At 33.1% G+C, this 27,241-nt stretch overlaps 4 protein-coding genes across 6 annotated transcripts in view; 3 read left to right on the plus strand and 1 right to left on the minus strand.

The window, feature by feature from the left end:
• The window catches only part of LOC119838159 (sorting nexin-32), an 8,993-nt gene extending 7,647 nt beyond the window's left edge, over positions 1-1,346 (plus strand). For both annotated transcript variants that reach the window (XM_038363999.1, XM_038364000.1), the window contains 2 exons: positions 437-546; positions 825-1,346. In XM_038363999.1, the coding sequence (XP_038219927.1) occupies positions 437-546; positions 825-918 (204 nt within the window). In that variant the 3' untranslated portion in view covers positions 919-1,346. The remainder of the gene's footprint in view (positions 1-436; positions 547-824) is intronic.
• Positions 1,347-3,570: 2,224 nt separating this feature from the next.
• On the plus strand, positions 3,571-13,588 carry LOC119838085 (transmembrane protein 145-like). Its single transcript, XM_038363896.1, has 15 exons — positions 3,571-3,666; positions 4,291-4,440; positions 4,833-4,969; positions 5,177-5,495; positions 5,765-5,950; positions 6,569-6,653; positions 7,029-7,250; positions 7,853-8,025; positions 8,898-9,029; positions 9,826-9,913; positions 11,083-11,156; positions 11,811-11,885; positions 12,484-12,575; positions 12,823-13,313; positions 13,431-13,588. The coding sequence occupies exons 1-15, from the start codon at positions 3,571-3,573 to the stop codon at positions 13,586-13,588; spliced, it is 2,478 nt and encodes an 825-aa protein (XP_038219824.1).
• Positions 13,589-17,766: 4,178 nt separating this feature from the next.
• Positions 17,767-24,688, minus strand: LOC119838126. 2 transcript variants are annotated; one of them, XM_038363957.1, is made up of 7 exons: positions 24,275-24,688; positions 22,478-22,559; positions 21,570-21,602; positions 21,082-21,185; positions 19,585-19,700; positions 19,085-19,153; positions 17,767-18,432 (listed from the first exon to the last, which is right to left on the minus strand). In XM_038363957.1, exons 1-6 carry the CDS (start codon positions 24,390-24,392, stop codon positions 19,103-19,105), a joined length of 504 nt encoding a protein of 167 aa, XP_038219885.1. In that variant the 5' UTR covers positions 24,393-24,688; the 3' UTR covers positions 17,767-18,432; positions 19,085-19,102. The 2 variants fall into 2 exon arrangements, with proteins under 2 accessions (XP_038219885.1, XP_038219886.1); XM_038363958.1 differs by lacking the exon at positions 21,570-21,602.
• A 490-nt stretch (positions 24,689-25,178) lies between these two features.
• LOC119838086 (histone-lysine N-methyltransferase eggless) overlaps positions 25,179-27,241 on the plus strand; it is a 29,264-nt gene continuing 27,201 nt past the window's right edge. The window contains exon 1 of the mRNA XM_038363897.1: positions 25,179-27,233. Within this exon, the coding sequence (XP_038219825.1) occupies positions 25,397-27,233 (1,837 nt within the window). The 5' untranslated portion in view covers positions 25,179-25,396. The remainder of the gene's footprint in view (positions 27,234-27,241) is intronic.

Here is a 27,241-nt window from a genome sequence, read left to right on the forward strand (position 1 = left end):
GTGTAATATTTAATTGAACGGATAAGTTTACAAGTTTTAATAAACGGGATCCTCCCTTTTAGAAGTCGTCCTTTTCACTGTATATTTTATTTTTATGTTTGTTACCTCAGACCTTTGGATTGGGCGAACCGAGTTTTACTTATATAATTACGTATAAAATGGTCCTTCCATTTGGTGTCATTTAAATTTCAAGCGATAGACCAACTAAACAACACTCACCTAAAAGTTCTGAACGTGAGAGCATGGGTAATACGTTAGTATAGTGCTAAGAAAACCTTTTCAAATCGAATTACATACACCCCATATTCACACCAATTTAACACCAAACTTAGTGCAACGATCAGCACCAAGCGCACATTGCATTTACACATACATTTATTTATTAATCATTTAGTCTATTCATTCATTCACTTTATTCATTTATACGTTAATTCAGGCGGAACAAGCGCAGTCGGAGGCGTGCGCGCGTTTCGAACAGCTATCAGCACGCGCGAGGGAGGAACTCATCGATTTCAGAACGAGACGGGTTGCTGCGTTTAGAAAGAGGTGAGAAAGAGACAAAAAAAACAAACACCAATTACACGATCGCCAATTTATGGTCCGACCGGCGTTGTTAAAAAGTTCATTCAAATTGAGACCTTATTTCGTAGCAGTAATGTTGAAAGTCTATTGTATACGTACATTTAAAAACTCTGCCTCATAGTCACGTAGGCAGAATTTTGCTATGGACAATTTTCGAGCGTCATTGTATAATAGTTGTCTATTGTAAGGTAAAAAAACTTTATACAATAATAAAGCAAATTAATTGTTTATTTGTTTTTCAGTTTGATAGAATTAGCTGAATTGGAGATCAAGCATGCGCGCGCGCAGCAAGAGCTGTTCCGGAAATCTCTGCAAATGCTAAAGGAATGCCAATAAATATTAATATTATGCAATAATTGTTTATTAAAAATATTTTTAATCTTTTTTGTATTGTGCAATGTCTAGCAACGATTTAGTTTTTGGAACATTGATACAAATCTTTACATTAGAAAAGGAAAAAAGCAGTGAAATGATAGTTAAGTTATATCAGTCATTGAGGCTGGTAGTTTTTTACCGAGTTCCTTGAATGTTGGATGGTTCTGTTTTTTGTAATTTTTTTTTACTTTTTTTTAGCCTTAAATGATTAGAACAATAAATATTAAAGATAATTAATATAGTTAAAAAATGAATAAATAAAAAGACGCTTGACTCATGTAACTATTGTATTGCCACTTCCATCCACCATCATTTAAATCTGTTCGTTAAAGTGGGTCAAAATCGAGTCTAAATTTTTGAATAATAATAGAAATTAATTGTGTTTGTTTTTAAGTATAATAAATAATATATTCAAATACTTGAATTTGAAGAAAGCGATTTTAAATATATTTACATTCCGATTTTTTTTTTATTAATTATAATAATGTATCATCATTCATGTAGATGTATTTGTATATAGATATCTAATTTCTATGTTCCACACTCATAGACGGATAAAAATATGATTTAGCTGTGTTTATTTTTGGCTTTTACACAGGCTTCGTGGAAGATTATTCTGGATATATAGATATTTCTGGATTTTTAGATACAAATAATAGTTTTTTCGAAGTTTTATAAATTCGATTATTTTTAAATGTTGAAGTTCAGAGAGTGCATTTATCATACCAGTGGTAAAATAGTAGAAAAATAAGCGTTTCGACATATTATATTAATTCCATTCATTATTGGCACGAACTATCTTCCAAAGTAATTTGATAATTTATTGGCACGTATTATACTGAAGCAAATATGTTTTATTTTAAGTCGATTTTTTCATGTTTTTGTAAGGCATGAGTATAGCTTAAGATAATATGGATATAAGTATGTCTGTATGGACGTGTTTTTTTAATTATATAAATTATATTTCACTTGTTTTGGCCAAATCAAAAGTATTGTTAATGGTTATTATTTTAAATATATAAAATATACGAATTATACTTGTGTACCTCTTGTTTTATTTTTACATAACCTATGTTGTTCTAAATGTGATTGACGCTGATCACTTATGAGTCCTCATGAGACGCATCATTACCTAAAAAAAAAACATAAAAGTAAAAGTTATTAAGTATCAAAGACCAAAAGATACAGTCGACTTGCTCTTTGTTTTGAATTCTTGATTAGATAGAAATAGAAGATTCCTGTTTTTAAGTGACGTTCCCTATAATTAATGAGGTTATATGTTCTTTTTTGGTTTTGTACACAATAGGGACAGACAACATAATATTATACAGTAATAGGATTTTTCAAGCGAATGACATGTTTCTTCACGTGTTTTTTGATAGGATATTGTCATAATTTTCGAATCGAGCGATCCAGCCCACCCTGGTGTTTCATATTTACATTTGCTTTCAAGTACGCAATATTCCAAACCAAGCCAAAACCAATTTAAATACCTTGGATTACCTGTGTATATACTACATCTATACTAATTATAATAAAAGAGTAGAGTGAGCTGAGGCGTTATTTGCTTGTACGCGCTAATCCCTGTTACTACTGGACTGGATATGCATCTGATCTCTCAGTGCTATAGGCTGTATCATACCACGGGCGAAGCCCAACAGACCACTTATACAAAATAAATTTCAATTATAAAATATACCTTACAATACGTCTGTCACGTAATATATTTAATTTCGGTAGTTATATTATTAATTAATTATTTATTGCTCTGTATACAATTAACCTAGTAGAGTTTATTTAAACAAAATGCGGCTTTATCGCTATGTAGCGATGTAGCGATTTCTTCCACTCAACCAGACATACAGAAATGTCGTTCTTATATTTTAGTAGAAAGAGTGCATTGTACTCCACTGAATTAGGTGATAGCATGCACGCTACTCGTAACCTAGGCAACGATGCGTCCAAACAAACAGGAATCAAAATAAGCCGAACGCTAATGTTAAAATATTAAATTAGTGAATATGAAAACTCCTTTGTTTGATTTAATGGTCAAAAGTTTCATATTTATAAGTTTAGTTTTAATTAGTGGCTAGTTTTAAAAGTATTATATAAATCCTGTGGTGAGTATGTTCAATTGAAATTAGTAGATTTTATGTATCAAAGACCAGTCCCTATTTTAAAAACATTAAAGCTTCTCAAGCATAAATATACAATATTTTTTATTGCCACTTAATAATTACAGAGGACAATATCTCCAAGACCAGAGAAACAGACAGACAGTGCTAAATATATCTTTTTTGTAGCATAAAATATGCAATCGAAGTAAATATTTAAATAATAAATTGCTAATTTATTTTGTATTAGCTTTTGCCTGCGGCTTCGCACACGTTAATTTAGATTAGTTCATTAGATTTAAAGAATAAAAAAAAAATCCATCAAACACCGTTGCGTAGTTTTAAAGATTTAATCATACATAGGGACATAGGGATAGAGAAAGCGACTTTGTTTTATACTATGTAATGATAAATAAAATAATTTTACATACTAATATGTGTAAGTGTTTCCTATTTATTTTCTTATGTAATTACAGAATCAAGAGATCGTTTAATCGATATGGCGCTAAAGAAATGTCTATTTGTGAATATCCTGTTTGCGTCACTAGGGATCGTTGTCGGGAAGTGGGTGGAGGGAAGAGTCAACACAAAGGAGGTAAACACAAGTTATAAATATTTAAAATGTGATCTGTGGTCGACAATTTTAAATTTAAAATGATAGAAGTATCTGTAAAAATATTACTATTTACCTTCTTACTTCTTTTTGAAACAAAAGTGAGAAGGACGCCTTATACTAACCTTTTTTGCGTGGGAAAATCTTCCATAGACACCCAGGGTCCTCGGTTTCCTACCGTGTAACTAAAACCTCACTGTGTTTCGTCGAGCCGCTTTAGTGGGGGCTGGTTATATTTGTCCGCGACATTTGCTGAGCTGCCACAAATTGTTTAATAATAAATTCAGCGTTGCTTTGAATTAGTGTCTTTATAGAGCAGAAAACAATAAATTACGTCAACAACAGCACATAACAATAAATTATTTAGAAGTCATCAATTAAAAAAATCATTAAATTTTTTTTTAACTTTTTACTTATTCTTCAACAAAAGTAGACAAAACTTAATAGGTAAAAACCTTACTTCAACAATTTAGAGAATTCCAATAGAAAAAGTAGGTACATTAGTCCAGATATACGAAGGCTATATTTTTAACTAAATCTTTCTTCAAACAACTATTAATAATATCTAATAAATATTAATTATATAAGATAAATATTTTTTTTTAGAACTGGGCATTCCTATCCCGTTTCTGCTTTCTGTCGCTAGAGGGCCAGTTTGAATATCTCATTGAGTTTGAGAGAGACATGGGGACGCCAAACTTGCTGTTATATTATGATGACGAATCGCAATGGCCCTCCGTCTATCATAGTAGCATGGTTTGTATATATGTGCAAATTAATTTCTTTTGAGGTGAAGTTTCAAACGTAATTTTTTTTTTGAGACGAGACGAGACTGTACGCAAGTTATTATGTATGTAAACTGTTGTGGATATGGAATAAGTGAATTGTTAAAGTATTATTGCATTATCTTACTATTTAAATTTCGACAAGACATCGCGCAGGACGACGTGCATACGATATGTTCGCATCTTTGCGACAAATCGCGGTCTCGCAAGTCTTTTCCTTGATTTTTTTTACCTAGTAGGTAGCTAGTTGCTTTAACAATAAGGCCACTTTTTACACACACACTATACATCTTTCTATCAATGTTGTTTGTGCTATTGTATATAATATAATAATAAAATGTTTAATAAATGAAAACATCACAGACTTGTAAAGATCGCGAAGCCGTACTCAACAAGGGTGGACAAAATCAAATAGTCAAGTTATCCCATTGGTATCCTGATACCGAATATTCGGGCTGCATCGTCACCAGAGCAAACAAGGAATTGCCAGCAGCTAAGAGGTAGAGTAAATACTATATTTAATAGGTGGCCTAATATCTTGTCTACAATCGATTTAATGGTGCAGGTACAGTGTGCGTTAGGCGGAATGAAAACTATACTACTATCTACTCTAACCGGAATAATAATAAAAATAAACATTCATACGGTTTTTATATTATTCTATTCAATCCATATATATATAAAATTGTGTTATCTATAATTTTCAGCACATCTCCCAAACCCACGGTAAAAACAACAGTAAAACCGAAGAACAATCCCAATAAAAATGATCTACCATCTGATCCAGCTTACTACGATCAGTTTCTAAAAACTACCACAACGCCAACAAAATCTACCATGGATGTTACTACTAAATCCACTAATTCTACTACATGGTACGAACTGATACCGGATGATTTTAATGCTACGACAGTAATACCAGAGGATGAGTTATGGGAGAATATAGGCCCTGTGAAAAATACTAGCCTTACAGAGACGTTGAAAGATGTGGAGATATTGTTTGACAATAATTATAATCACAGCGGCGTAAGTATTTAAATATTACCTAATTAATTCACAAGGCTAAAATCGCGGGAAAATAATCGTGTACTTATTAATATTTTAACTATTTAATCGACTTAACTAAAAACGTAATGACATAAAATATATGGCAATTAAATTATATAACTACTTTTTAAATTTATCTTTCTTGCTATAAGCGAAATACACAATTGAAAATTAGAATCTATTAAAAAGTTCAAAGCACTCTTATATACTATTTTAATTAATAACAAATATATTTTATTTCATAACAGCACAAAATAAAACGATCCATTGAGCTATACGAGCGCTACCGGCGTCGTCGCCTAAACTCAGAGTCCTATCAAAGTGGGTTCAGCGAAACGGAGAGGATGATAGTGTCATGCCACAACTCCAGAAGATTTCGCTCCGCTAGAGAGAGATGGTGGTTCATTGCTATAAGTAATTGTGATAGTCCTAAGGTAATTTTAAAAATGTATTAGTACTGATATTGGGGAAGATGGGAATAAAACAGTTATCCTATCCTACTTCCTACGAATATTATAAATGCGAAAGTTTGTAAGGATGTGTGTGTGTTTGTTGCTCTTTCACGCAAAAACCACTGAAGCGACTGCAATGAAATTTGGTACGTAGACAGCTGGACAACTGGAATAACATATAGGCAACTTTTTATCCCGATATTCCTACGTGATACAGACTTACATTGGTGAAAACGCGGGGCGCAGCTAGTAAATCATATGAGGAAAATTAAATTGACAGTACTACCAAAATTCTTTGCGGGTAATTATTTCCTAATACCTAAGGTATAATAGAAAAGGGTAGTATGTTACACCAGGTATATAACAGTTTTATTATATCTGTGTCTAAGGGTTGTTTATTGTACCTATTTTAGTCGTTTAAGTTTCTTGAATCTGGTGTATGCTACTAATATTATAAATTTGGAGGAATGGATGGACGTATGGATTGCCGCGGCAGTGGATGACAGTCAACCTAAGATACTTGAAGACTTCCTCTACTATATAGTTACTATATTGTTTATGATTATAATGCTACTATGCTACTATTACGCTACCTTTCAGGGTCTGGATGTAAGATACAAATTTCTCATGACCAACGGACCGGATGGTGATTTTTGGCACAAACATTTTTCAGCTGATGAGTTTTGTAAGTAACCTACTCGCTACCTTCTTTAGTATAACATAGCATTTTGAATTTTTCTTGTGTTGTAATTGATTTAAATCGTCGTGGGCGAAAATCTACTAATAGCATAAATACAAAGTCCATGTTATATAGCTTCAACTAGCTTTTACCAGCGGCTTCACACGAGTTTATTCGGAGTAGTTTAATAGATGTTATTATTCATATAAACCTTCCTCTTGAATCACTTTATCTATTAAAAAAAACCCCCAGCAAAATCCGTTGCGTAATTTTAAAGATTTCAACATACATAGGGACATAGAGACAGAGAGAGCGACTTTGTTTCATACTATATAGTGAAATTACCATAATATTTATTAAATATTAAATTCCAAAAAACAGACGTCCTCCCCATCCTGCTATCGTACACCTTCGCCTACATAATAGTGATGATCGCAGTAGTGATGTGCAGTGTCGAGCTGCGATCTCGACATCTGCTGCATTCAACGTATAAGCTGTTCTTGATATCGATAGTAGCACAACACTGCGGTGTTCTGATGCAAGCCCTTGCGAACATCCGATACGCTAGCAATGGGGTGGGCGCGCCCAATTCTAAAATTATTGGTAAGTTGCATCTTAGTTTGAATTTAAATAAATAACAAATAAAAAAAAGGTGTGTGTGCGATTAACACACGATAGAAGTGAAACTTCAGTAAATCGACAAAAGAATGAATAAAATAGTATGTATATTTCTGTCTCATTCTTTGCCGGCTGCATTCTACACATTTTTGTATTTGCGTCTCTTGCCTGTCTTTTTTTTCCGTTGCATCAGGTTTGAAATCACAACGATTCTAAAGAAGTTTCACTTCAATAATTACCTATTGAGTTGAAGCTACTAACACATTAATTTATTGTTTTTTTTTGTTAGCTTGTACATTTTTGGTCATAATTATTATAGTTTTTACTATTATTTGATTTTATCATATTGGAGTAAGAATAAAATTAAGCATTTATTATCTACTATTTTTTGTAATCTGTTTTTTTATTTTTAAATTTTTACGAATGTGATAATTTAAAAGAGGAATTACCATTTTTATTTGCGAAACGATCAAGTTATTAAAAACAAAATTTGTTATTTATGTAGTTTGTTATGTAAGTAGCTTTAAACAACTATTACAGGGGAGCTGGGGCATGCAGTTAGTCAATAATTAAATTATATATTTCAGGTCAATTCCTCTGTGGAATATCAGAGATGACATACCTCCTGCTTCTGGTATTATTAGCGAAGGGATATACAATAACGCGTGGCCGACTTAAAGTGGGCTTCACGGTAAAACTCACTGTGTTTATGTGCTGTTACGTACTGACGTATGTTGTGCTTTTTATTTATCAGGCTAAGGTAAGTGCAAAGAGATAAATAATTTAATATTTATTGTGGGAGTCGAGCACGCTTCGGCACGAATTGGGCCAGCTCGCACCGGGGAAGTACCACACCCCCACAGAAAACCGGCGTGAAATAGTGGCATGCCACTGTGTTTCGTACGGTGAGTGGGGGAGCCGGAGGCCCGTTTCCTTTTCCTCACCCGTCCTAGTCCATTCCTTCTTTCCAGTCGTTAATCCTTTCCTTTTCCCTTACCCGATAAAAGCAGGCAGCGCATTCACAGAGGTGCGAATGTTTATGGGCGGTGGTGATCGCTTACCACCAGGTGAACCACCAGCTCAGCTGCCCGCTATGACATAAAAAAAAAATAATAATAATAATATATGGATATCTGGATAGTTGGATAGTAGGATAGATTTATATTGTCGCGAATGTATACTAAGCAGCTCCCGTGACTCCTTCACTAAAGCCGCTCGACGAAATACACTGGGGTTTTAGTTGGCATCCGACATAACCCATGGCTCCTTTTCCCCGGAGGCATGTTTATGTCAGATTAACCCACTAAAAAAAGGAAAGATATATATTTATAGACAAGATAAAAAGGCCGTTTCCTTTTCCTCACCCGTCCCAGTCCATTCCTTTTTATTCGTCAATCCTTTACTTTTCCCTTACTCCTTAAAAGCGGGCAGCGCATCCTAGCGGCACTACCTCGGCTCTGTTCGCGGGTGGTGATCGCTTACCATCAGGCGAACCACCCGCTCCGTTGCCCGCTGTGACATTAAACAAAACGCATCCAACGAATCTCTCCTTTATATAATCGGGAGCATTATTAACTTCTATGTTTTAATGTTAACAAATAAATAGACTATATTTTATAACTCCATTTCCAGGCATTTGACCCGGGTGAGGTCTTATATTTATACGAAAGTCCAGCTGGGTATGGATTAATTTTTCTACGCATAACGGGCTGGTGTGCTTTCGCTTACTCCACGTATTTCACTGTTCGGAAATACCCAGAAAAGGTAAACCATTATAGAGATATTGAGTTTATCTTTTAGAATAATTATAAAAAAAACACACTCTCTTCTTAAGATGTACTATTAAATTCTCTCTCACACAATTTATAGAATAGCTCTAAAACAGTATCTATTATCACAGATAAGATAATACGATTTTGACCGTCTCCTTGGTACAGTGGTTAACGCGTGAGCGTAGAACCGAGGGGTCCTGGGTTCGATTCCCGGTGGGGACGCACAAAAAAAAATGTCTCGGTCTGGCAGGACACAGAAGGCTGATCACCTACTTGTTCCTAAAGAAAATCGATCAGTGAAACGGATGTACATCATCTGCCCCATACCCCACTAGGGGACACGGGACTTCACTTTTATTACCTACTAGAACAACTATAACTGAATCAGGTAACAGACTGCCCGTGACGACACTCGCTGATAAAAGTTAAAAAAATTAATAAATAACTTTTAAAATCCGTGAAAAACATATAAATGTCATCTATATATATAAAAATGAAACCCGTTTTCCTTGGCCACGGCATCACGCGTAAATGGCTGGACCGATTTCACTAATTCTTTTTTTGTTGTATTTGTTATTATTAGGAAAAATTTCTTACGAAAAAAAATATTAGGAAAATCTCTCAGAAATATTGAAAAATGTACATTTAATTTTGCATATTTTAAAAGATTATATTTATAAAAGGAGTTGAAATATGGAGATGAAAGCGATATAACCGAATACCACGCGGGCGAAGCCGCGAGCGGAAAGCTAGTACAGAATAATATTTGTACACAATTTTTATTTCAGAACATGTTCTACTGTCCATTTTTCATCTGTGGCACATTGTGGTTTTACGCAGGCCCACTGTTTATTCTTACCGCAAATTCTTATATTGGTACGTATTTATTAAAAATCATATTACTATACACGTGTAATTTTCAACTTAATCCATTAAGAAATAATCCCTAATAACAATCTTTTAAAGTGCCATGAATTTATTGATTTATGTGATTACTAGTTGCGCTCCGCGGTTTCACCCGCGTAAATCTGTATCCCGTAGGAATATCGGGATAAAAAGTTTGCCTATGTGTTATTCCAGTTGTCCAGCTATCTACGTACCAAATTTCGTTGCAATCGGTTCAGTAGTTTTTGCGTGAAAGAGCAACAAACACACACACGTCATTACAAACTTTCGCATTCATAATATTAGTAGGATTTATTGCAACGGAATTATATTATATAACTATAGGTATGTTGCGTTCATACTATGATATAACACTAATATTATAAATGTAAAAGTTTGTTTGTTTGGATGTTTGTCCGTCAATCACGCTGAAACCGAACGGATTTTGATGAAATTTGGTACACAGATTGGGTATGAGCTGTTTGGGTGATAGGATGCTTTTTATCCCGATTAAATGCTCCCTTGGGATAAAACAGGAATCATGATTACCGAGTGGAGCCGGGACGAGCGTCTAGTTACAAATAAAAAGAGCATATCGCATCAGCATGCACAAGTTATTGAGGACAAATTAAGGCAACTGCAGTTTGATACAGTTGGTTTCTCTTTCTATCTTATACGTTCCATATTATATATCGCTGTCTTCGTTTTTCTCTGTATAACTTTCAAGTTGGGACTTATAATAACAACGCAATGATATCTGAATGCCTTTCAGTACGAACATGGTCTAACTTTCTTTATAATATGTTGCGACGTCCTAATTTGTGTGATTGGGAATTTGAGTTCAGAGCCTTTAACAGATATCCTATTTATAGTTATAAGAGCTATTGTCCGCGGCTTCGCACGCGTTAAATTCGGAGAAGTTTAATGTAATATCCATTTTGCATATTAAAACTCCCTCTTGAATCACTGTATATATTAAAAAAAAACCATCAAAATCATTTGCATAATTTTAAAGATCTAAGCACACAGCCACACGGACGGCGGAAGGCCACTTTGTTTTATGCTAAGTAGTGATATTTTAGTATCATTGCTACTATGTATTTAGGTATGAAGGTGATACATTCACTGTATGAATTGTTTATATATCTGTCTACTTTCAGATAAATGGGTTCGCGAGAGCGTGGTAACTGCTGTACTTTTGTTTATTACGTTTTGTGGTCACGTAATGTTTTTGGTAAGTTTTAACAGTACATTAATTTTTATTTTCTAATCTGAGAGAAATAAATAAATAAATATACTAACTGCACGCCCTGGCTCCGCCCAGGTAGTCAATCTTCTTTCTCTTTCGAAAACTTTAAAAACGCAAGGTTGCCAAAGCTGAAACGTCTGCCAGCACGTTTCAGCTTTCTCATTTCAGTAATCAGGTGAAACCGCGGGGCGCAGCTAGTGTTACCATTTTTTCAAATACACTTTGGCTTTACTCAATAATACATTCGTGTATAATATAGCATTGTTGCATGTTATTAACATTCATTTAAATTAACACTCTATTTTGTAGGAATAATGTTCAATGTAATCGCTAGAAAAATGCCTAATGGAGGCGTAGTAAGTATTTTCTTATGGACAGTTTTTGAGCGTTATTATGGATAACTGAATGTTTTTTTTTTTCATTTTATTTCATTTTCATTTACAATAATATTATTATATTATAATGTATTTTAATTAAAGGCATACTAATAAAACTAAAGTAAGGACAGAAGCTGGTGCCTGTCCACACAGGCGAGTTCTTTGAACTCAGCCTAGAACGGGTGCCACTTATCACAATTACTGTAAATGTCTATAATTAAGAAAAAATTAGATAAGAAATAAATTTATTTTATTATTTTAGCTGCTCACATTGCCTGTATTTGCGAATAAGAACTTTCCCTACCACGTGCGAACGACTCAAATAGGAGTGATGGAGGTAATTTATTTGTGAATTTTTTTTATAAATGGTAGCAACAATAAAATCTAAAAGTATTATTTTTACAGACTTATGGATACTAATTAAATAATGCTATCAGAAAACCCTTTTTCATATGTCTAGGCGGGCAACTGAGCTGGTGGTTCGCTTGATGGTAAGCGATCACCACTGCCCGTGAACAGAGCAGAGGTAGTGTCTCTGCGTATGCGCTGCACGCTTTTAGGAAAGGGATAAGGAAAAGACGTACGGCTGCAAAGAAGGAATGAACTGGGAAAGAAAACGGGTCTCCGTCCTCACTGACACTGAAATATATCTTAATATCTTAAATAAAAAATTTTTGATAAATCTTATATATAAAATTCTCGTGTCACAATGTTAGTCTCTATACTCCTCCGAAACGGCTTGATCGATTCCTCTGAAATTTGGTAAGCATATTGGGTAAGTCTGAGAATCGGCTAACATCTATTTTTCATACCACTAAACGATAAGAGTAAGGCAGAACAGCGTTTGCCGGGTGCAGCTAGTTATGTATAAAATCAATTACAAGTAGCTCAGATTTTAAGACTGCATTTGTTAAATTTATTTTTACTATTGACAGGTCACTAGCAATCCAGCTTTAGATGGTTTTGGCCCAAATGCGTACCACCCTAGTACAGGGGCTGCTCAGACTGTCATCATTCCACTAACGAGGTAATATACAAAATGTAATGTAAATATTTACCTGTATGCTATGAGTCTATTATTTTTATATTAGTAAAAATTATAAGGTTTTTTAATGAAATCACTACACATTCATTATTAAGATAATTCTTATATTGAACCTTTTTTTAATATAGACTGGAGACATAGTCTTACAAATCTAACGAATGTTTTCAGTAATTACTTGCAACTTGAATGGTTAAAATTAAACGATTAATTAACTATTAATATTTTTCAGAAGAACAGAAGAGTTAATAGGGAATATGTACAACCAATACATGGCAACTGCTCCATCTCTGTCAGAAAACGATACGCCAAAACTAAACGGCCTTCCTAAAAGAATAAATTCGTTTCAATCTCGCAATGGAACAATTCAACAAGGAAGCACGGAAACAAATAATTCAGAAGATATTAATCCGCAAATAAGGGACGAAAAAGAAATATTTACTGTTGAAAATCAAATGTCAAAAATTCAGAACGGTCAACAGAATGGAAGCATAAAAGATGACAGTTTACAAGCGCGGGAAAATGATGTGTCAAATAGTGATTGTTCAGTGTTACCTGATGGTGATTTGCTTAGTAATGGGGTGAATGGTTTAGGAGTGAATGACTTACCCAATGTTATGAGGTCGAAAAGAAATATTTTGGAACCAATAAAACGAGATGTCCCAGCTTGGTCACTAGCAAAGGGACCGAGTGTTGTTGCTATGCAACTGAAAAATAACGAAGGTAGGCTATGAAATTAAACAACTTTTTTCGTTTCTAAATATACAATAATTATCTAAAAACATATATATGTTTTGTTTACAAATAGAAAAAATAATTATTGTTGTTTTTTTATTTCAGAACAGCTCTTACCGCCAATTTCGTTACCAAACAGTAAGAAAGCGCCCTCTGTACGAACAATGCAATCAACTGCAGGTCTCATAAGTACTATACATGAAGGCCGCGAACAAACTTACACTAGACCACCTGACGACTTATTTACAGTGTCTAAGGGATAGTTACCACAGTCTATATGCATTCTCTTTGCAGTGTGGTGTTGCCATGATTGATATAATTCGGAACTGATATATAGAAGTAATCTAATAATTTAAATGACTGCAATTTAAGACCATATTTGCAATAGAAATCTGTTAATGAAGTTTTAGTGAAAGAAAATCTATACAAATATAACTAAGATTGGTAGTAGTTTTCTAAATATAGTTTCATGTGTTATTCTGTAATTGAATAATAATTTTTATTACATTTTACTATGTTTTTCTTTAACATGGGGTTCAAACGAAATATAAAATTAATGGAATCTCAAATCTTATAAGACTTTTTCATTGTAATAATTAAAAGTCTACATTCTAAGATAAGTTTATTATTCTAAATGTAGTATAATTTTGTACATAATTTTGGTAGCTGTTTTGTAATGTTATTTAATTTAACACGTGTATACTCTAGTCATGGCAATAAATAATAATTCGATGAAATATTGCTCATTATTTCTAGTTAAAATATTTTACAGTAGTTAAAGAAGCATTTCTCTCGATACTCATTATGGTATTGAATAAATAACTATTAGATCCTGCATTAAACGGCAAATAATATCAATTCTGTAATCAATAAGGTTCACATAAAAAAGTGGTCGAAATTTACACAACATTAAAAAAAGAATGTAGAAAATCTCAAAGGTTTTCCCGCCGAAATAACGAACTTTTAGCAAAGAGCACAACATATAGTATTTTACCAGCAAGGTTAACCACCTTTTTGAGTTCCTTTTAAACTTACCTGTAATTTGTAGGTACATAATATGCAAAAGGAACCGGGTAACATCAAGGTCATATTGAAATACAATCTTTTAGAACATACAAAAATCTTAAGAACGCATATTTCCATAGCTTATAACAAACCACAATTTATAATTATTAGGTCCGGTCATTCTGCAAAATGATTGGAACGAAAGAAAGAGTAAATCAAAGAGTAAATTGTAATACGCTGTATTATTATCTACTTATAGTAGGTACTGAGTTAGTGACTGCTATGGTAGTTGTCTGTAACGCGTTCGAAGTTGCCAGCAGAAAAATTATAGATTTACACGGGTTTCCATAAAAAAAATGTATACTAAACATTTACCTTAGCAACTAAATAAATATCATTCCATCTGGCATGTTTCATGATCAGATAAGAAGAGTTTTAGTATTTTTCCTTCTGCTTTCGGAATATTTTGTTCAATTGATATAAAAGAAATGAGTAAATCGGACAATACACCAAAAAAGTTAAATCGAAACCTTTAAGAACCTCCTCCCGTTTGATGTCGCATATAAACCATTTTATTTTGTACAACACAGTCTCTTATTAAAACACCGTCAATTTTCGCAAAACATTTATTTCTTATTTGTTTTCTATTTTAACAAAAATAAAACCATGATGTCCCAAATAATTTATAATCAAAATACACACTATATGTCCCCACTACATTGTCATATATGCTTACATATGATGCTTCAAATAAACTTTAAATTTCAACAATGTCTTGATAATACATTTACAGGTGTTCCATTCCTTTTACTCATTTATTATTTCATGTATGCATGAACGCGACAGAAAACAAATAACTTTATCTAGCACGTGTCTACAGGATAGTTAAAAGAATTAATGGAAATTAATTGAAGAAAGATTACGTCAAACAAAACGGAACTTAACTCCATTCGTAATAAGTACTAAATTTATATAAGACCTAAATACGTTCATACATATTAATTGACTCAATTTTTTTTGGATTCAATATTTTGTAGTCAGGCAAAAGAAATTAAATGATATCTTCGTCAGAAAAAGTAATAGAAATGGTAACGCCACGGTTGTGTCAAATTGCAATTTAAAGTCTATTTACAACATTATGTCAATAAAGTATACATTATACAAAGAAACATACATATTCATAAATCATATTATATTATTATAGCAATACAGATAGGTACATGATGGCTTTGAGCCCATATATTAAGTTCAATTTAGGAATGTCGATATTTTTTCTAGTTACGAGTCAGCTATATGGTATTAAGTATATCTGTCTTTTTCTAACGCTTAGAAAAATCATGAACTAGAGCAAGACAACACACACCGAACATCTCTTATCGCTACATGAGACGAGTAGGTTGGATTTTACTTTTTATGTCCGTTTTGTAATATATTATGTTAGTATGTTAAAGCATACCTTCTGGCTCTTTTGAACGTTGTTTCTAAGCGACAGAAAGAGATAACGGTAATAAAATCGCATACAGCGTAATTGTTTACTATAGTGTATTTTAACATAGCCTTTAAATAATATATATTCATATAGATTTTGGCAGCGTACTGAAAATCAAATAGAAGAGTATATATTATATTTCCTTACGACGCAGAATACGTGTTAGAAAGAGACACATATATGTGCGTTAGTTCATAATTTCGAAGGCAAATTTTCGACTGTATCTATCTATTCCACTCTGTCAAACAAGTGTAAAATTTAATTGCTTTTACACAAAGTTACGAATGGCTCGCAATATTACAACCGCACACAGTCACGCCCTAAAATATCATACAAATAGTTGAAGAAATATCTTGCGAAATTTATTCAACACATGTACACGTGGGGATGTGTGCGTGAAGCCAATTCGAATTCGTATATACAAATATGTGTATGTGTGTAAGGAGTACGTTCGAACGTGCACGGAGTGTCCCCTCTATATAAAATATTATTAGGGTGCGTATACACTAGAGCATTTCTACATAACTCCCATACGAATCGTATTCGATAAAATTGAAAAAAACAGCGATTGCTCCATGCCCTGTTACAAGTAAACTCTAGTCTATATGGACTCCTATATATCATTAATTGTTAACACTACGCATGTGGAATGGTCCTGCGTCCATGTCAGTCTTAAATCACAGCAGATGACACGACATTTTTGCACCAAACGAGTAATCAAATGCATTTTAATAAATAATATTAGCTCTATTTCTCTATGAACGTTATATATCGTAAAAATGTGAAATTAAAAAAGCATTCCGTGATAGACAATCGTGGGTATTATAATTCAAAGATTAATTTAAGAAAACAATAGACTCATATCACATATTGTATTATATGGGAATAGATAATTCATCTGCTTCACAGATAGAATGATAATATTACAATTACATGATTTTTAACCATTGCTACACTAATATTCGAGTTAATAGCCATACCTTCCTATTACATCTTTTTGGTCTATTTCGACATCACAAAACTATATTATTTGAGCGTCTTTAATTTTGAGCATAATTAAAGGGTTATTTAATACATTTTATTACTATTTATAGGGTTGTTTTAAACATTACACAATTCCACATTAAAGGGATAATTTATTGGGATATCTATGTAATATATTAGAAGCTAGAGAACAATGTCGTTTTGTAGGGTAAGAACCTTCGAGAAGAACCTTCTTAAGGTTTTTTTTATTGGGCAATAGCTAAGCGCTTGACCACGATCTCGCTCGATGGAAAGCTAAGATGGGGCCTAAGGATTTTTTTTTTCTGGCTTTACCAATTTCACTAAAATCAGTATTGGATAAATAGCTAAAAATGATATTAAAAGTTTTATGTCTAATTTTACAAACACAAACAATAAATACACATAATAAATTGTATTAGATAAAAATCATTACATCTTTGGACAGTTTATATGCTCTATGTATAGCCAATAGGTATATATCATAGAAATATTCGCATAATAGAGGGTTCGTTGAAGTAATATAAGAACAGACCCCTCAATGATGGCCTTATTGGCAAATTTATTCTTCTTGTCTTCTCTTCAATGTTATTTCATTGCATCCTCACATAGTAAAAGACAATTGCAAATCTGAAAGACTGGGTACCATATCAAATATATTGATAATAATTACTAGTTTTATAAACAGATAACATAGCTGATTGAAATCAGACTTATAATAACCACTGTTTATTTGAAAATACCTAAAAATGCTTATGGTACATCCACACCATTCATATTCCAATTCTTAATAGAGAAAGGATTTATTTTCTGGGATAAACATTTATAATCACATATTAGAACAAGAACAGATTCGATTTACTGTATGAATACATAAATAAGACAGTTATCATAGGTGCGGTTTACCTGTCAAACTGACAGAAGCACGAATCCATATTTCATACTTGCATACTGCGAATAGAATCTAAAAATTTTAAAGCACATGTCCTAAAAATAAGTATCTTCCAAATGGCACATTTTTTTTTTTTTAATTTATATCAGGTAACATCACAAACAAAGAAAAGCTTTAAATAGATATATTGAAAAAAAAAGGTTTTAATGGGGACCAATACTTATCAAACTTTTTTATTTTATTTCCTGCCTGTCCACCTTTTTGTTTATCCGTGGTTGAATTCATATTAATAAAATTTATCGCAATTGAAGATAAAGTCACGGGCGTCTACTATTTTATTTATGAAAAAGCTAATATTAATTTGCGTGCGTATGCGTGCAAACACTGCGAGTCTTCTCTGTAGAAACTATTCAATATGGCGGTAGTTTACTACTTTTTAACATATGTAATAATATGGCCAAACAAAAACCCTATCAAAACAAATCCATTTCAATATCTACATTGTTACAAGTTGTTAAAGACGCGTCAACAATGAAGTTTGATCTTTATCATAAGTTAGCCCCCACTTAGCACCAACTTAGCAACTTGGCCAATTAGTTGAACAATCAAGTTATAAAATAATATACAAGTTCACGTTAAAGCCATTGTTTTCCATATTCCATTCGGCACAAATACCTAATAGTCTAGACCTTCCCACTATAGCTACGGATGACTGAAATCTGAAAGCAATACGGAATCATTGGAAAGAGAGAGATATAAAAAGAAAAGGAGGGACTATCAAAATTATTTTTTATACATTTTTATTAGTATCACCTATATGTATGACTTCTTAGATTCGATTTTTATCTACTTTAAATGGACAGATTGAATTCAAACTTTGTCCACTTATCAAGGATCGGTGACGATACAATAATTTCAACCGTTTATCTTATTATCCTGATTAGGATCGCCGGTATAAATAATACGAGTATACGTAATACTCCGTATAAGAGCAAGTGTGACAAGAGAGATAAAATTAAAGTCTGTTAAATTGAAATTTGATACAATGTGTTTTGAACAAAAAATCTGACAATGACAAGTTTGACTCGGACTCAGCACAACCTTACAAATAGACTAAGATAAATTTAAAAAAATCTGGTCACCCATCCAATGTATGACCTCGAGATTTTTTAATATTTACTGTTGCAGCTTCACCATATTGAAATACATCATCTCTGAAATTGCCAACAGTCTACCTTTCCTCTGAATATTTCAACTGTCTTAGTAACGCGGTTCATGAGATACAGTCTGTTGACAGACGTACGGACACCGAAGTCTTTGTAAAAGGGTCCCGTTTTACTTTTTATCTTAAAGAATACAAAAAAATCTCACCATTAACCCCCGCATCAGCTATGTACTTTCATTTCTCGGTGGTTTCACAGGCGCAGTTGGTACTGGATCCTAGAATTTTTTTTTAATTTTGTTATTATAATCATAATACTAGACTATAGAATAAGCATTGTTACACATACTGCATTATTTACATATCCAAATAATTTTTTTTTAATTGTCATGTCGAAAGAGGTTGACATATTTAATGTTTTTTTTTTGTTAGCGGATATGTCAGTGGGTTTCCAACAAATTGGCGCAATTCTTTTAGTATTCTTTAAGAAAATGTTCTCATTCGTTTCCATTTTAAAATCTAGAGTAGAAGATAATAATTTTACTCGGAACACACTATATGACATTTACCTATTCAAATTTGACTTGTAGTCGTATAGCATAAATGCTTTTTACTCGTGTACTACGCGAGTAACCCGCGGGTACCTTATACTAACATAATGGGTAAAAAACGCGGCATACAGCCAGTAATACAAAAGCTATATAATCACCTGCTCCAGACTTTCGGACGACGTTAGGTGACCGTTCTTGAGTGACTCTTTCAACGTGTCCTCTTCGTCCGAAGGCACGTCGTAGAACTCCTCGCTGTCGAACTCGATGTCTGTACCTAGAATTGTAATGTAATTTGAATTATAAAATCATTATCTAGAAATTACATTAAATTACACGAACTTTGCCATTTTTTTACACCTTCCCCTCCAATCGCGTTTTAAGAAGCCCCTCCCGCCTCCTTTGTACGCGTGGGCGTAGAACCGACGGGTCCTGGGTTCAATTCTCGTTGGGGACGCACAAAAAAAATGTCTAGGTCTGGCAGGACACAGAAGGCTGATCACCTACTTGTCCGTAAAGAAAATCGATCAGTGAAACAGATGTACATCATCTGCCCCATACCCCACTAGTACACGGGACTTCACTCCCCTCCTCCTCATGTGACGTCACACATTTTCCATGTTAAGCGGGTATTTTAAAAAGCAGTTTTGATTGTTAGATCAAGTTGGTTGATTCCAAACATCGAATCATGATAAATCTTAAAATGTCATAACACAAAGGTTTTGACTGCCCCTGCTCCTTGTCACATTACGTCACAATTCGCTGATACCCTACCCTCCCTTTAACTTGTGACGTTATTAATGGATGACCCCTAAAGAGTGATGTAATTATTATGATAACTAGCAGTACGCCCCAGCATCACTTGTGGTACCTGTTAACTCTCTTCAGAACCTTCCTTGTGTAATAACGGAAACGTTAAAATTAGTAGAGCCATTATCGAGTCACGCTTAGCAACACAACTGACGATTCATTTGGCTCCGCTCTGTTATCCATTTCTATTTTGTTCTTCATTGTTTCAATTGTGATTTTGTGTATTAATCTTAATATATATAAATCTCGTGTCACAATGTTTGTCCTCAATGGACTCCTAAACCACTTAACCGATTATAATAAAATTCGCACAACATGTGCAGTTCGATCCAACTTGAGAGATGGGATAGTTTAAATAATTTTAATTACGATTAATGACAACCCGGGCGGAGCCGGGCGTGCAGCTAGTTGTATTCTATGGGGGTGTCAAGCACGCTTCGGCAGGAATGGTATGGGGGCGTCAAGCACGCTTCGGCCAGCTCGCCAGGGAAGTGTGGGGGTCCACAGGAGACCGGCGTGAAATTTAACCTGGCCTTTATTCCTCTTGTAAATCCTTACTAAATCCCTTTCTAATTTAAAGTCGGCCATCCAAAATCCATTTGTTGCGTAAGATCTGCAATGGGCAATACACGTCACCCAAATGTTCATGGGCGGTGGTTGTGCTTACCAGCAAGCTACCCACCAGCTCCAATGCCGATGATGACAAATTTGTTTTGACAAGTTTTGTTTAAATTGTAAATTAGTGGTTCGAATAAATTTTTCTTTCTTTCTTTCTTTCTTACTAAAATGTATATACCCTAAGGGACTAAATTGATCACCACAACACGTGTACGTGTATTCATACAAACCTGCCACAGAGTGACAATCGGTGAAATACTCGGAGTCTGTGACGTCACCGGCCGGCGTCACCTCGCGTCGCACGCGCGCTTTCAGCTTCGCGCGACGCGCTTGTCTGAAATAGTTTAAACTCCCGCCATTGAAGAAGGACAAAAATTTGCTAACCTGTACGTTGTTAATTAATATTGTTTAATATACTATTGAGATAAGATAATTTAAAATTTAAAATCTTTTATCGTGGGAGGAAAACGTAATTATTTATCGATATTAATTTAGAATTATGTGTAAATTTAAGGAAAATAAATAACATGGAAATATTTAACAGTTAATTAGTATTGCATATTATCTTAATTATGAGCATTCGAAATTACGACCGTTAGTTATGAATATTTTAAAATGTTACTTCCACTATTATAACAAATCAATATAATGTGATATACATCTTATTGGTCACTTATTAAATTACAATTTTTCGTATAAACATTAAAAAAAATATTACCTAGCTGGCATTGCTTCTAAATTTTTGTTCCTTCTTTAACAACAGGAGTTAATTGTCTATTTAATATATATTTTTATAAAACAATAAACAAAATAAAAATGTAGAATGCATGCACCTAGAACATTCGATTGGAATAAAATTTAGCGAGAAATATTGTAAGTTAATGTGAAATTAGCTGCTGCATACAAATTAAATATCTTAAAATCTTAATTAATACAAATTAATTGTATTTAAAGTAACAAAAATAATTATTTTTAACACAATACTAAACCGCCTTTAAATTGTCGGAACTAGATCAAATTTAAATAGGAACACATGGCAGCCTTTCACATATAAAAAGAATCATAAAAATCGGTTCACCCTGTAAAAGTTATGAGGTAACAAACGCCGGAGGTCCACATCCTTTTTCTTACCCTTCCCAGTCCTTTCGTTTATTTCTCTCGTTAATCCTTTCTTAATTTGTTTCCAATTTGAAGTCAGCAATCCAGTTGTAGAGGCGTAAGGTCTGCAAATGGATTGCAATCGACCTTACGCCTCTCACAATGTTCATGGGCGGTGGTAGCACTTACCATCAAGCGACCCACCAGCTCCATTACAGACGATGACATAAGAAAAAACACAAACAAATGCAGTCGAATTGATAACCTCCTGTATTTTTGAAGTCGGTTAAAAAAATTAGTATATGCAAAATTTGTTTAATGTATAAATTTTTTATTTTAAGTAGTACCATACAGGGGGAATTCCGCAAATCGCGTTTAAAATTCGTTAAAAAGCATTTTAATTTCTATTTCCTTAACCATTTTAAACCCAACTTTATAGATAAAGTTGCATTCATTAATGACAATAGTAGTTAATAAATATGTTTGAAATTATAATATTGAAATATATTGCTAAATTAAAATACTTACGTCTCTTTCTGCAATTCCCTGAGTGCTTCCAATTCCGCCCGCATGCTTGACACTTGCTTATCCAACCTTGCAACTTCACTGACTGGAAAAAAACACACACATTTTTTTTATTTAGGGTAAAATCTAGACGCTCCTACTGCCTTTTCCGTATCTATTCATTTAAAGGTTCACCAGAAATTGTAACACAAATAAACAAGAGTATATGAAATCTAACAAAATACTAAGTTTACTCTATAGGTAAGTAAACGTCACATTTTACTGCCATTTATTTATAGTGAAAATAAAGAAAATTTAATTTAAGTATGTTGTTACAGTGTGTTAGTTATAATAACAATAATAAATAATAATATGTGCAAGTCATCTGCAACTCGTGTTCAAAAGCCTGTAAAAAAAAGGAAGTGGTGACCAGTCGACACTTATACGATCCTAACTCCTTCATGAAGCTAAGCAGCTTGTTAGGGTTACCAAAAACCTCAGGGACAGGAGACCTAGAACCCAAGTGCCATGTGTGGTGTGTATAATAAATTTACTTATACTATCTGCTCACACAGTACCAATAAAAATCATAAAATTATTATATCTAGATATTGTATATTGTTAATCATTCAATTTCAATGACACATGATTTATAACCACATTGCATTCAACTGTTGTATGCTGATTTAAATATTTTAACTAATTAACATGATGAATATGTGAGAAATTTTGAAAGAATAGAAAAAATTCCGGGGATTCCGTATGTTCAAACCGTAGCAACACCTGACCTCTCAGCTACCCGTGATCCCACCACAGTAATCTAATTTCTTCTACTCTTTCGGTTTTATGTGCCTAAGGGGCACCCCACGTTTTTTCTATTGTTTCAAAATTTCTCATTTTTAAAGAATTTCAATGCTATAAAACTAAAAATAAAAAAAAAATTATGAGTACATGTTTTCATATACAGTTGAAACATTCTCAGTTAAAATACCTTTTAGATAAAAAGCCTCACGATTTCTGGGTAACTTATGGTATATAAATATAGCTATATAAGTGAGTAACCAAAACATCCATGACAAGCAGCTGCAATGGGGCATTTGAACATTCCGGTTTGCTATTTGCCTTGTGATTTGATAATTTATTTACAAATATTTACAAATTTTACATAAGTGTTGACAATTTTTTTACTTATGCACCTTTTTTTCTGCAATATTCTCATGTTTGGTTAAGTGGATTGTTATAATATAAACTTATAAATACAAAACATACACATTTAGATGTGTGTAACATACAACTACCTAGTTTCAAGTTTCAATTTGAACAGAAAGAGACAATTATATAGCATTTGTGTTAATTGCTATCTCATCTTACATTATTAAAATCATCTTACAACATAGAGGAACTAGTGGCTAGCTCTGGCTTCACCTGTGGTATATGTAACATAGCCTTTCCCAAGAATATTTAATATATCAAACATAAATTTTAAGGTCCGTCCAGCTGTTCCTGATATCAGTGTATTCAAACAAACAAACTATTTATGTTATATTTATAGTATAAAAATACTCATTCATTCATTGTTTAGACAAAATAAAGAGATTCTGATGATGATTGGTTGTGATACAGCTTATGCACCTGAATAACATATGAGTAAATAAATACTTGCTTTTGCTTGCGAATTTCATCCGCGTGTAAGACCGCGCGGGGGAAACATGAATAGAAAAAATATTTTAAATATAAATAGACTAAGATTCTCTGGAGACTGGCACTTAAGAAAACGAATTGTATTTAAACAAAAAAAACTAATTGGTTTCTCGTACTCACCTAACATAGCTCTCTTTTTCTCTGCGTAGACCTGTTCATATAGAAACATGCCTGCTGCCCCAACTAGACCAACAACAGCGGCTCCTACCATCCAGCGAGGCGACAAATAGCTGTTCATTTTACAAGTTACTAAAGACACAATAGTCTATTTTCTAATAGATATTATGCAACGTATGCTATTACACTTGCAAAGCAAATTTTACAGCAAAATCATAAAAACGTTATGTGTTGTAAGATTTACATTGAAGTAAAAAAAATAACGTATTAAAGATTTAGGAAAAACTACTTCGTCCCACTAAGTTGTAAACTATATTCACTACGATATCGTGGATAAGAATTTTCGTGTAATTTTGAACTTTTTCAAAGTGAAATCGGTCTCGTTTCTTCAAACAAAATATTTCATGTGTCAAAAGTTCAAAAGATAAAAGTCAAAACTGACAACACAGTCATAGTCTAAGCATTCATTATTGTTAGCATTTCATTATAGCTCAACGTACGATTATTAAACGAGGTAATGAATAGGGAGGTAGGTAAGTAATAACCAAAATTCATGAAAAAATGTAACAAAATTAAGTCCATAATTTCTTTTTTTTTTGTCCGATTAAGTACCTACAGTAATTATTTAGGTGTTCTTTTTTTTTTTTTGTTTACAATCTCTTGCTCTTTTGTTAAGAATAATTATTAATTTGTTTTAATATTTGACAGCAGTACCGAATAAAAATGTCGAACATATTATTATTATTCATGGCCTACTACTTTAATTTCTTCCTACCTTCCTATCATTAAATTATTTAACCTTAAGTATAAAATATGGCAATAATTTAATTTTTATTAAAATATGTCAATATTCATTTACAATAGCTATCAGCTGTCAAGTGTCAAATGTTTATTGTCATTTGTGAAAACGAGTGGTTCAGTTGATGCAGTTGCGTTTGCTCCAAATAATAGTTATATTTATTGGTTTATCAGTAGTTTTTAAAGATAAATATTTATAAATCCTCTATGCGTGACTGTAGTCTCTACGATGTTTATGTACAACCATTATATTTTGAGTTGAAGCTGTAAATTCTCTTGTATTTCGATAATATAACAACATTTAGACAATCTATATAGCTACACACAATGAGTTCTACGGACAAATTAAAGACTGTTTCTTGTGATGAAGAAATTCTATTACCATCTGCAGATGATGGTTTGCATAATGAAACAGAAACAGATACAAATCAACCAATCGCAAATCTTACGCCGGCTGTAGCAGTGACTGGTGATGGAACCAATACACCGAGTGATGAAATAAAACAAACTGACAATTCTGAAGTGTTAAAAGATCAATTATGCGATGAAAAAAGTAAATCATCTGTAAGTAGTGATTTTGATGATGACATTGTTTTAAAATGGGATGACGATGATGAAGAGAAAGATAAATCAACACTAGATGAAGGTGAAATAGATGAGAATGAACTGTTAAAGGATATTGAAGATGAAATTACGAAATTGAGTAGTAATGAGGAACTATTGGACAACAATTTAATTTCATCGCCAACAGAGAAACAGAGTTTAAAGGATCCAAATGCTATGTTAGAAATACCTACCCAAGAAATAATTGAATTTAGCGATGATGAAGAGCTTACTGATAGTTGGAAAATTATGCCTGATGATGACCTTGATGATGAAATAATTGACAAAGACACTGTATCTACAACTGATGAACCAACTTCAGACAATATAAAAGAAAAAAAGGAAATTGATGTTGAACCTAAAATAAAAGAAACTGGTCCTAAAAATGATAGTGAATCTATTTCAATTAAAGATAATGCTGCAAATCTAGGTGACTTGATATTAGAATCATTGGATGATGAAGAAAAGAAAATAGATAAAGAATCAGTCAATATGGTCTCTTTAACAGTTGATTCGGAAACAGAAGCTGATGATGTTATTGATTTAGATGATCACACAGAACTGGAAGATGCACCTACTCCCACAGCTATAGAGGAACCCAAACCAATAACTGAAGAAGAGGAACTGCAAAATGCTATAAGTGGTATAGAGCAGTCAATGAAAGAATCGGATATTTATACAACTAATATAGATAAAATCATTCAAGAAATAGAACCTGCTCAAAATGATGATCATGATGATCCTGAGCAAGATGCTTCAGTAGCAGATGAGTATAAAACACCAGATACAATGGAAACTGAACTTATTAAAAAAACAGAAAGTGAACAGTCTTGTGTAGATGAAAACATTGAAGCGGATGTAGTGGCTAGTGAGCAGGATCTTAAAGAAATTGACATTCTGCCTCTGAATAGTGTAGAAGATACAAAGATTATAAAAGAAGAAGAGCAAATAAGTCAAATAGACACTATTACTGAAGATAAAGAAATGCATGTTGTACCAACAGATAGTGTAGTGGTGTCTAAAAATTTACATGTAAATGACGAATTATTTACGAATGAATCTTTAATAACGGCTAAACAGGATGAAATTAATAAACCTACACCCATAGAAGAAGTAAAACCTGATGAACTTGAAGTTATAGCATCTGAAGTTTTGAAAAATACAAAATGCTCACAGCAAGATTTAAGAAAAGACGAAAAAGTTAACAATAATTCAAATAGCGACTCTGTCAAACAAAATCTGGGAACTTCCATACCTGACAAAGACATAGAAAAAACGTCTTCAAACATAGAATGTTTGCCGTCAACATCAAAAGATTATGTAGCAAAATCTGAAAATACAGAAGATCCAGGAACTTCGAAATCTGTAGTAGAAGAATGTTTACCATCAACGTCTAAACATGATCCAAGTATACAATCAGATACAGATGGACTAAACAATGTACAGGATACATCTGACAGTCTTGGGCTGCTCGCAGAATCTTCTAGAGTGATAGATGACGATGAAGATGGTGATGATGATGATGACGGCGATGATGAAGACGAGTTCGATCCTGATGATGGTATGTTT

The sequence above is a fragment of the Zerene cesonia genome, unplaced genomic scaffold (genome assembly GCF_012273895.1).
Source record: "Zerene cesonia ecotype Mississippi unplaced genomic scaffold, Zerene_cesonia_1.1 Zces_u001, whole genome shotgun sequence".
Lineage (NCBI taxonomy): Eukaryota > Metazoa > Arthropoda > Insecta > Lepidoptera > Pieridae > Zerene > Zerene cesonia.